The sequence below is a fragment of the Euprymna scolopes genome, chromosome 26 (assembly GCF_053919585.1).
Source record: "Euprymna scolopes isolate OS-2025 chromosome 26, ASM5391958v1, whole genome shotgun sequence".
Lineage (NCBI taxonomy): Eukaryota > Metazoa > Mollusca > Cephalopoda > Sepiida > Sepiolidae > Euprymna > Euprymna scolopes.
This window is the reverse complement of record NC_136507.1, coordinates 19806060-19818110: the sequence shown is the minus strand read 5'-3', so window position 1 is coordinate 19818110 and position 12051 is coordinate 19806060. Positions and strand designations below refer to the sequence as shown.

Genomic DNA, 12051 nt, shown 5'->3' with positions numbered 1-12051 from the left:
AACGATTATCATAGATTACAGACTTAAGTATAATATTATTATTACTATTATTAAGTATCATAATATTAACAGAAATTTTTTTTTTAAGTAATAATAATTTTTAAGAAGGGATTCTAATCACGTGACATGTCGGTAAAGAAATTAACAGTAAGTCAGGTAGCAATGAAGTAGAACGTTATAACAAGAAAGTGGACCCCCTTTCTTAAAAGTCATTAAATTTTTTTTTTTTTTTCAATTTTTTTCTGTTAATATGATACTTAAAATCTGTAATCTATGATAATCGTCGAAAAAAAAAGCTTTTAAAAAGGGGGCACTCTCGTGCAGTTCCGCCCATTTTTCCTCTTTTTTTTTCTTTTTCTTTTTTTTTTTTTGTTTGTTTGTTTGTCTTTCAATCTTTTTTGCTCTACCTGTCGAAATCCAGGTGTTCATGAACCTCCCACAGAGGCACTCCATCTTTATATCCCTAAGAAACATATCATGATCCGAAATGCTGACGTGGGCATCATAGCCAGAACTAAGCGTGTAGGTCAAGCTGACATCAGCAGGTAAAAAAAAATAATAATAAGACTAAAAAAAACTGTTTACAAAAAAAAAAAAAAAAAAAACTTTTCAAAAATTACTTTTATTTCTTAAATTAAAAGTTACTGCTTTGCCAGTCTATTCTTTTTCTTAGAGCATAGATTTTAAATTCTCCCGCCATGTATGTCCAATCAGCACAAAGGAACGCCTTCCTCCTCCCCTCTCTTTTTTTTCTTCTTTTTCTTCTTCTTTTATCGGTATTTATTATTAGGTTGTTCGGAAAATAGCAACCGGATTAATGCGGTGCTTGTTAAAATAGAGTCGACAAATCGGTTTTCGTAAATATGTGGTTTGATCAAAAACAATAGTACTTGCTTAATTGTCATGTCGAAAATAGTAATATATCCAAAAAAAATTACGAAGATTCATCGAGTAGAAAATTATTTATCGTTCAAAATAAATTTTACGGAAAATTGTGCGAAATTGCATTTTCCCTAGAGGTTAACACATTGAAGATTGCAAATACAGGTGACATGCTTACCTCCCTTTTCGACACTTTAATGGCTGACGTACTGTCTTAGACCATAGCGAAAGATTTTTTTTTCTTCTTTTTTTTACTAAAAATACAATAGCCGTTATTCTACTCAATGAATTTTCGTAATTTTTGGATATATTACTATTTTCGACATGACAATTAAGTAAGTATTGTTGTTCTTGCTTACAACCATATATTAAAAAAAATCGATTTGTCAACCCTACCTTAGCAAGCACCATTAAGGCAGTGGTGTTCAACCATCGTGCCGTGTCACATTAGTGTGTTGCAGAATGATTACTGGCGTGCCACAAAAAAGATTATTAGAGGAAGTTTTGTTTTTTTTTTATTATTAAGAGATCACGTCTTATCAAGGCTCAAGTGTAATTTGAGGATAAGGTTTAATGAGTGTTGTGTAGGCTGCAAGACAACACCGTAATGATCAGTAATGGTGGAACTTGGGTAGGGTGTGTGTGTGTGTGTGTGCGTGCGTGTGATAGGTATATCCCCCTTAGAACTGCACTTAGAGATTCGGGAACACTTCCATTGTCTTCTCCAGCAAATTTTACAAAAGAATATATTTTTAGATTTCATGTACATTCTCTAATCTTTCTTTGTATAGGAACCACACACATATCACAGAGATATACACAGGTATTGAGTTATATATATATATATATATATATATATATAATTACAGGCGACAAAAAGAAAGTCCGCACTTGCAATTTTTTCAAACTGTAAATTTAAGCTAAATTTGATGTAACTGTTTAAACAAACTATACCTCATCTGATTGGACTTTAATTCTTCTATAATTTTACCTGTTCACATTTGACTTTGCGCAAGGTTGCTCAGAGAAGATCACAGACAATTTGCCCAAGATGAGCATCAAGAAAGTTCCTCACCCTCCCTATAGTTCAGACCTTGCTCCCTGTGACTTTTGATTATTCCCTATGCTCAAGGAAAACGTTAAAGGCTGTCGTTATGAGACAAGTGCGGAGATGAAAGAGGCTGTGACATTGGTCGTTGACAGGCTCACACGAGAGGACTGCCATGGGTTCTTCCAGAAGTTGTTGGAACAGTACAACAAGTACATTACAGCCGGAGGAGATTACTTCGAAGGAGACTAGAGTTTCATGTGTGTACTATCAATGAAAGTGCACATACGAAAGAAATCTGGAAACTTATTTAAGGCATAAACCTGTGAGGGAGGATGAGAGGTGTGGGAGGAATAAAGAAATCAGAACACCAGAGTTGATTAGTCAAGTAAAGAATTTCATTGGATAAAGACAGTCGCATGTCTATAGAAACAATAAGTGCACAGTTTGATGTCGGTGTGGGAACTGTACACACAATTATTTGCGAGGAACTGAAAATATGGAAGATTTGCGCAAAGTTTGACCCAAATGTGCTCCATCCTTGTCACAGACTATTTGACCAAAATGGGCATCATGTCAGTTCCTCACCCTCCCTATAATCCAGAGCTTGCTCCCTGTGACTTTTGGTTATTTTCTAAGCTTAAGGCAAACCTTAGAGGCTGTCATTATGAGACAATTGTGGAGATGTAAGAGGTTGTGATGAGGGTTATTGACACGCTCATACGAGAGGACTTTCATGGGTTCTTCCAGAAGTTGTTGGAACAATAAAGCAAGTGCATTGCAGCAGGAGGAGATTACTTTGAAGGAGACTAGAGTTACATGTGTGCACTATCAATAAAAGTGCCTATATGAAAAAAGTTTGGAAACTTTTTTAATGCGTCTTGTGTATATATATATATATATATATATATATATATATATATATATATATATTGAAAATACTAACTCACACATTATTATTTACATTATATTGATGTTTTAGTATCAAAAAAGGAAAAATAAAATGCATAATAAATCGTTTCTGTTGGGTTTTTTTAGATATTTTGAATGTTCGATAATAATAAACATTAATGAGAATTGTTAATTATGGGGGTGGGACACAAAAATTTAAAGAGCTCAGCAGTACGACAACATGTAAAAAAAAAATTAAAGAGCCACCACTGGATTAAGGTATGATTCAGTAGTTCACTTCCTCTTTTTCCCTTTTTGGACTTGATCGACAAGGTGACGACATCGTTTTTTCCTCCTGACCACCAGATTAGTTTCATTAACCATGAAAAACAACACACAGTAAGGAGATAACAAAATATCAGGACCTAAAAAATGATCTAAAAACAACATGGTCTCTGAAAGAAGGAAACAGTATACCAGTTGTGACAGGAGCAACTGGCCTAATAAAAAAGAACCTTCAAAAATACTTAGAAGCAATCCCTGGAAAACCAAGCTGTAAAGAAATACAGATAGCAGCAATAAAGGGAACAGTGTCTATTCTTAAAAGAGCCCTCGGATATAAATTTAAACTATAATAGAATCAAGTGTTAGCCACAGGAAGGAGCCCCTTGATCTCTTCAAACTAACAAAAGTAAAATAAAAAAAAAGTGAGGAGAGGAACTTGAATGCCTACTAGACTCTGTCCTCGAGTGTCTAATGCCTCTCTGTACAGGGGTTTGTCAGAACAACCTGACATGAGGATACTTTTTCCCTAGAAGTAAACCCTGACCAAATATTCAAAATCACATTCAGTATTCGCTGCCCAAATAAGATCTCCTCACTATGGCTAACCTACATTAGCTTTTATGAAGAATGGTGCACCTTCTCCAAGTGATGTTACCACAAGTAACAACATGAAGCTGGATACTCCACCAGACTAGATAAATTATTGTCCTGGAATCCAGGAAGACCAAGAGACCAAAATGAAAAGATATACTGCAACATATTAAAATGGTTTATTGGGGAGAGGAAAATTATGTTCTCAATTTCTTTACTAACTCAGTGTTTGAAAGATAAAGAACTTTAATGAAACATTCGAATATCTATGTATCTCATATAGAGTTCAAGTGTTTGCCCCGGATAGTGGGCCCCTTGATTTCTGAAAACTTAGACTGAAGTAAAAAAACAAAAAAAACAATGAGATATACATAAACGACAAGGCCATCAAGCCAGACATTGTGATATGAAACAAGCCTGAAAAAACTGTGCTCATTATTGTTGTCACAGTCCCAAATGACTGACCTTAATAGAACTGAATGAGAAAAGATAACCAAGTATCAGGACCTCAAAATGATTTAAAGATAGACATTATGCTGATTGTGATAGGAGCAACTGGCTTAATAAAAAAGAATCTTAAGAAGAACCTGGAAACAATCCGTGGAAAGACCAAGCTCTAATGAAATACAGATTGCACAACATCTATTAAAAGGGAACAACATTTATTATTAAAGGGAACAAAAAAAAAAAATCCCAATCATAATGAAATCAAGTGTTACCTCCGGGGGGGGGGGGTTGATCTCTTAAACAATGAATAAACATATCTGAAAAATAGTGATGGGATGATTCCAGATTCCGATACAATTACGGATTTTGTTCTGAATTTGCGATTCCCATACAATTACCAATTTTGTTCTGAATTGGCAATTCCGATACAATTACCAATTTTGTTCTGAATTTGCCATTTTGATACAATTACCAATTTTGTTCTGAATTTGCGATTCCGATACAATTACCAATTTTGTTCTGAATTTGCGATTCCCATACAATTACCAATTTTGTTCTGAATTAGCAATTCTGATACAATTACCAATTTTGTTCTGAATTAGCAATTCCGATACAATTAACAATTTTGTTCTGAATTTGCAATTCTGATACAATTACCAATTTTGTTCTGAATTTGCCATTTTGATATAATTACCAATTTTGTTCTGAATTGGCAATTCCGATACAATTACCAATTTTGTCCTGAATTTGCAATTTCGATACAATTACCAATTTTGTTCTGTATTTGCAATTCCGATACAATTACCAATTTTGTTCTGAATTTGTGATTCCAATACAATTACCAATTTTGTTCTGAATTTGCGATTCCGATATAATTACCGATTCATATTTCGTTTCCAAAACCGCCTAAAATAAGTAGAATTTCATCTTGGAGTGAGGGTGGAAGGTAGCAGAGAGTGCTCATTTGCTTTTAAATCTAGATATGAGTTTCTTTTTTATTTGACAAACTTCTTAATGTTTTCCTTTATCGTATTTTGAAAAACTCTTCTGTATTTTTCACTTGCGTCAGCAATAGAGAATTGAGTTTTAAATAAATAAAAAAAAATTTAATAAGTAAAAAAAACTTTTTCAGACTTATTCTCATCGTCATTGTTTTTATTACGTTTCGGCCAACCCACCCTCTGCCCTTCTTCAAATAATTAACCGCTACACCAAAATGTGGTGAGACAATAACAACTATGGAAGGCAATAATTACTAGGAACACAGTTACAAAAATCAACATTCCTATCCCACTGCAGTTAATAAGGCCAAATAATCAGTTGATCACCCTTTAAGGCCCATGGCGCAGTGGATAGAAGTGTTCAGTCTTTACAGTTCCAAGTGAGCATTATCTGAAGATAGCGGTTTCAATCCTACCCAAGCCAGAGAATTAGTCGACCAAAACGTGGTGAGACAACAACTATGGAAGGCAGTACTTACTGAGGATACAGTTACAAGACTTAGCATTCCTATCCCGTTGTGGTTAATCACTTGAAGAAGGCCAGAGGATGAGTTGGCTGAAAGTCTCGAGACTAACCACAACTATGAAGATGAGGATAACAGTCCACAAAAAGAATGAATGCACAAATTATGAAACATTATCTCAAAGGATTCCAATAACAATAATAATAATAAAAGGAGAATGGAAAGACCGAGGAGAGAAAACACCAGCTAGACCTCCGCTGGCTGGGTGCAAAGAGGACTGGGACCTTGGATAGGCTTATTGCCACCCAAATTCCAATGAAGACCAATGATCACTGCTAACGAGAAATCAAATGTAAGTGACTGTTGCGATAAGGCAAATTCTTTTGCAAAGGTTATCAAAAGAAGTGGAGAGTACTGGAAATCTGGGGAGACTTTTTGTCACTCAGACTCCAGAGAACATCACAAGTTGTTCTTAAAGAGAAATCTTTGATAATGGCTTGTGTGACTACTCCTAGTGAGTAAATAATAATAAGAAGAAGAAGAAGAAAAAGAACTGTTGTTAGAATCTAAAATTAGGTTAAAAATTTTCGATTCTAATACCGATTCCGATTCTGATTCTGATAAATTGTCCTTTATTTATGCGCAAACCATTTATTAAGCTTTTGACAATTTTCTTCAGACAATTGAAATATTGACATCAAATGCCTTGGATATTTCTCAGACATTTTTATTCATTTTCTTCTTTAAACAATTGCTTTCAAGTGTGCACATGATGACTATAACAATGAGTTGAGAAGGACTAGCAACATCTCTTCGGGTGTGAAGATGGAGGTCTGTTGCTACATCTGGGCAGAACACACTTTCTTCCCCTGACAAAGTTCAAAACCGACTTTGAAATCTACTAGGCAATGTCCTTTTCTCCTCGTATAAACTCTTTTTCACAGAAGAGATGTTGCGAGTCTATCTCTGCTCTGTTGCTATTTTCATGGATGGCAAGTGCTCGACTGGGCTTCAATCTATGGTCTTCCTCCTCTGAAAAACATTCACAGCAAACACTTGTCTAGCTACAACTACTCTCAATCCCTTACACTCTATCAGTGCCTAAAACTAAACTTAAATTCCATGAACAAAGTTTCCTTCCTAGAAGTGCCCATCTGTAGAACTCTAAACCGTGGGGCTGCTTTCCAACTGACTACAACATGGTCGTTTTCAAGTCCAATGCAAACAAATAATCAATTTCTATCCAATTTGCACCGCTATCCATCATTATGCGGTTGTCTCACAGACTTCGATACTTATTAACTTTTATCCTCGAGTGGCCTTTGAGCTTGATAAGCGGGACTCTCTTGAAAAAAGAAAAATGCATAAGTTATTTCTATACTAGATGTACTTATCCGGAGTTGCCCGGGATTCACTAATACTATTTAAGCTTTTAATTGTTAAGTTTGTTCATAACTGTTGTTGTCATTTTAATAACAATTTTAATAACAATTTTAATAACAAGCCTAATATTATTGAAGAACAAAGTATAAACTTTCACTTTTTTTACTTTACTTTTTTTTTTTCAAACGTTTATTATCAAGAATATTTGTTTATTATTCGGCAAGAATTTTCTGAACAACCTGATGTAACAGCGGCATAAAAAAAAAAAAGAAGCCATATTTTTTCTTTCAGATAGTTAAATTTTTGGAATGGGTACTCAATCAATAGTCATAAATTTTCAGAATCTCTGTCCATTTCTATCACAAGCAAATATTTTTTTTAATATTATTAGCAATAAAATAACATTTTTTTTTCAGTAATTATTATGTTATGAAAGATTTTTAACTAGTCAGTGAAAAAAAAATCACATTTCACAAGGAGGAACAACTCTTCTTTTTAACTGAAGATGTAAAAGGCAAAATGTGTGTGTTTGTATGTCTGCCAAAAACTTTCAACACACACTGCGAACACTGACAAAATTGGTATCGTTTGAAAGGTCAGTCTCTCCGATGACAAATATCCAAAAATTAGCTAAAAACATTCATTCTTTGACCGTCAACTGGGCCGTTTTTTTACAAAGAGGGGTCAGTTTTTTCATTGACATTTTTGCAAAGTTATCATACACTTTGCAGTGACTAATCTTATTTTGAACAGTAGCAATGTCGTATGTCACAGTGGGTGTGATGACTAAACTATTCGCATTTTTTAAACTTATTTTTCCTCTTAGGGTTACAGGTTCGAGCCTGGCTACTGCGACTAATTTTTTTTTTTTTTTTTATGCACTCACTCGGGTACTTGTTGCTATTTCCATTGTTTTAGGGGGTTGGTCTTTTTATTTCTCTCCGTTGCTCAATACCCTTACCATAAAATCTCTCCACACCCGGGCAATGCCGGGTACTCCCGCTAGTATAAAATAAAAAAGAACTTTTTCAGAATTTTTGAGATGAGGATTGAGAACTATTTAGATTATATGACTACTATTTTCATCTTAGATGCTATTTTGGTGAATCAAAACAACGGGCGACTCGAAGTCGGCAGCAAAGTGTCGGATAAAAAAATTTGCATTATATTTAATTAATTTTTGCATAAAGTAATAAATAGTTATTGTTTCATTATTTTGAGTTTGTTTTTAGTATTATAGAGATCAGACTAGACTTCGTAGCCTAGTGGGGGATGCCCTTTTCTCTTCCCTGCAACCTTTTTCTCACAGAAGAGACGTTGCAAGCCTGTCTCTGTTTTATCGTTATTTTCATGGCAAATGCCTGTCTGAGCTCTAATCTATGGTCCCCCTTGCCAAACTTTCACGAGAAACACTTGTTTGACTAAAACACTATCAATAATTTCCCCCACTCTTTATCTATACCTAAATCTAAAAGCAGATTCCATGAACAAAACTCCTTTCTTAGAACTGCACACCTGTGGAACTCTCTCCCATTTACCTGCTTTCCAGCTGACTACAATATGGCCGTCTTCAAGTCTAATATAAACAAGTTCTTGATGAACCGTTCTCCTTAAGTAATCCAATTTTACCAAATTTACACTTCTAACGATTACTATGATTTTGTCCTTTTAACCACTGTACACTCTTTAACCCTTATCCTCGAATGGCCTCTGGGACTTGATAAGTGGTGATGACCTTGTAAAAACAAAATATATATATAAATATATATATATATATATATATATTACTTTATGAAATCTTAATTGATTCCTTTATTTTTTTTTTTGTAAGGAAAATAAGAATAATTTTTTTACCTAAAATTGTTCGCTGTGGGCTTCGCATCACCTGACCTTTTGATTCACTGTTATTTCCACAATGTTTGTAGGGCTAACTGGGGTAGTCATTAACTTGTAAGTGTGAGTCGGCATCCACCAATTCATAATTGGAATCTATTTTTAAGACCGAGGTTGCGGGTGCAGGAATCTCTAGAAGTCGAAAGTAGTAAAGTAAACGCGGGACCGTTAAAGGTAAATTTAACTAGATCTCCGATTAACAGAAGGTTTTCACCAAATCACATCCTCACGTGCTTAAAATAAAAGTATGAATAACTCCGGAAAATAACGACACTTGACAAAGAACTGGAGATCGCTGTTTTGATATGAAATAACATTTACGTGTTAGAAGAATTAGCTCAAGGCGTTCAGCGTAAGTGTTTTCTTATAATGAATGTTCATTATGCAAGCTTAGCTAAACAAGGATTTTGTGAGAACAGGATGAAGTTTAAGATTACTGATTTTTATGAACAGAGTGTCACGTGTGGCTTGTGACGGTTATTTTCTAAGAGGGAAAAAAGTCATTAAGCCATGTAAGCGAAATGTGTGCGTGTGTGTGTGTGTGTGTGTTCATCACATAAGAAAACAGTAGTTCGAAATAACATTGTTCGAAAAGAAGATTTAAATTCCCGTTTGATGTGGTAATTTTCCATAGCGAGAATTTAAGGTTCATGTGCTTGGCGCACAAATTCAAAACGGGGAATTTTAACGCCTTTCAATGGCGAAGATATTTTTAGATCCAGTCCCCGGGAAGACAAGAAAAAGCTGGAAGAAAACTAAACTGATTTGATTTTCGTGGGCGAATCCTTATATACAGATGTTCTCGAACGTTCCAGCCTGTTTGCAGTATCACTACGCGCAGAACACAAGATAGTTCCTTAATTAACATGTGCGCGGGTGGCCAAATCACAACGTTTCGTCCTTATGCATTTTTCATACGTGTGCGTCTTGAAAATGGTGATTGTTCCTGCCAAAGATTTGTTCCAGCCATATATAGTGGTCGCTACATGTTTCAACCGATGCAACATCTGACGTTTTAATGTTATTAGCAATATAACAACGTACATCATTAGATTTTTTTTTTTTTTTAGTTTTTCTCAGATAATCTGTATTATGAATCATTAAAAAAAAAAATCACACATTCCAAGGAGGAAAAGGGGTAAAAAGGTGTCCTTGGGAATGCCATGTTTGTGGCAGCATGAATCAGCTTGTAGAGCACAGAAAGACACCAACTGTACTGCTTGCAACATCAAGGATGGACTGATTGCTAGGATCAAGCTGGTGTCTAGGCATCTCTTGAAAGACATGTTGAAGGTAGCATACTCTAGATTCAAGTATCACCTAGAGGCCATGCTGGAGATTCAGGGTAGCTTCTTTGAGTGAGTTATATTTGGCAAAAGGTTTTCTCAGACATCCATTTTTTTATATATCTTAATCACACAAAATACATGCCAAAATATTCCTCAGTTTTGACTATTATGTGTGGCCATAGTTGAGAAAGACAGCAACCATAATCCCTTCAATACCAATGACGAGCTGACTATCAGAATCAAACTATTGTTTAGTCATCTCTCAAAGAAGCCTACTCTACCAAAGTACCATTTTCTTCCTCATTTCTATGGTACAGTAGCCATATTGATTAAGACATTAAATCTTGACAGTTAAGTTAGGCTTAGGTCTTGTGTTAAAGTCATGAAACCAGTGGAGCATTTGTATATGATCACACTGATGATTTTAATTGAAGATGAAATATTCATGTCTGTGGATATAAAATAATAATTAATTATTCAAGTTCCTTTTAAGGGGCGAGAACTCTGCAGAGAAAAAAAATCCCTGTTATATGTATCCTGTACAATTGAGAAAAACACCAACCGTACCGCCTGCAACACCAAGGAAGAGCTGATTGCCAGAATCACAGTGGTATTCAAGCATCTCTTAAAGGATGTTGTGAAGGCTGTGGTCAAGAGTCATCATAGGTTTTGGAAATGAGCAATATATTTTCTAAGAAATGAATTTCAAATTTTGAGAATATATCAATTGAGACCTTCAGAATCATACAGTACAAAACGCCACTTTTAAAAAAACGTCAGAAAACAGGTTCAAAATTTTGCACCTTTGTAATCCAAACTAATAAATATTCGTTTGGGCTTTGTTTTAATATAATGACATGTCGTTTCTGAATTTTTCGAGATGAGGATTAGTTATTCGTATTATTTAGAATATTCGGATCTGTGGCGCAGTGGTTAGAGAGTACTTGGAAAAATCAGTTGTAAAAGTGATATTGTCCTGAAGGTTGAAGGTTCAATCCTCAATATGAGCAATTAAATAATATAATTGTGAATTACTTAGGACCTCTATCCAGTCATGGTTGATGGAATGAGAGTATGCTTCCCCCCACCCCTCTGCGAAGTAAATAAAGGGTTCATTCAAAATTCCGTTCAAGTTCCTGAGTTTGACAGAAACATTTCCAAGTTTGACAACATACATCTGAAGAAGGTTGGAGGTTACATCGATCAAAATGTTGTGAGAATGACTGTGGAGAAAGTGGCTTACCGTTAAAGAGGCTACACGTTTGTGCCTGCAGAGCACAAACTAAGAATCAAGATGGCGCCCACATGTGTTTATGTGGAAAAAAGTCTCGTGGAATCTCAGAGAATCTCGTACCCTGATTCCATAAATAACGAGGAAAGAAAAGCGGGAAGTGAGACGATTTTGAGTCACGGAAACGAACGGACGTGTGTAAAAGAAGAGGTAGTAGAAAAGTGTGTGGTGAACGAAACAAACAACAACTCGGTTGAAAGTAGAGTTGTAACGAACACAAGCTGTTCCGGCATGACGTCAGGATTTGACCCCAAGCTAATTCCCCTGTTTGATGGCAGTAGCACTGATCACTCAGTGCAGGAATGGGTGGAAAAAGCAGAATTAATATGTCAGCTCAGTGGGGTGAAGCGTATAGAATGCGTGGTCCCAATGCGCCTCACTGGGGGAGCATATGCAGTATACCAGCAGTTGGCTGATGAGGAAAAAACAGATTTTGCCTGCATCAAGCGCGCCCTTTTTACAGCATTTGCATTAGATCCAATTACTGCATGGAAGGAATTCATGGCCCAAAAATTACATCCCGGGGAAACAGTGGATGTGTATCTGGCTGAGCTAAAAAAGCTATCGGTCCTTTTTGGAGGGATGT

General features: G+C 35.5%; 2 protein-coding genes across 3 annotated transcripts in view; one reads left to right on the top strand and one right to left on the bottom strand.

The window, feature by feature from the left end:
• LOC145247944 (uncharacterized) overlaps positions 1–12051 on the top strand; it is a 677357-nt gene that overhangs the window by 605111 nt on the left and 60195 nt on the right. The window contains exon 10 of one of the 2 annotated variants that reach the window (XM_080109586.1): positions 422–545. The exons of the other annotated variant lie outside the window; for it this stretch is intronic. Within the exon in view, the coding sequence (XP_079965712.1) occupies positions 422–545 (124 nt within the window). The remainder of the gene's footprint in view (positions 1–421; positions 546–12051) is intronic. 2 annotated transcript variants of the gene reach the window in all.
• Positions 1–12051, bottom strand: part of LOC145247942 (uncharacterized) — a 206139-nt gene that overhangs the window by 157911 nt on the left and 36177 nt on the right. The gene's annotated exons all lie outside the window — the stretch shown is intronic.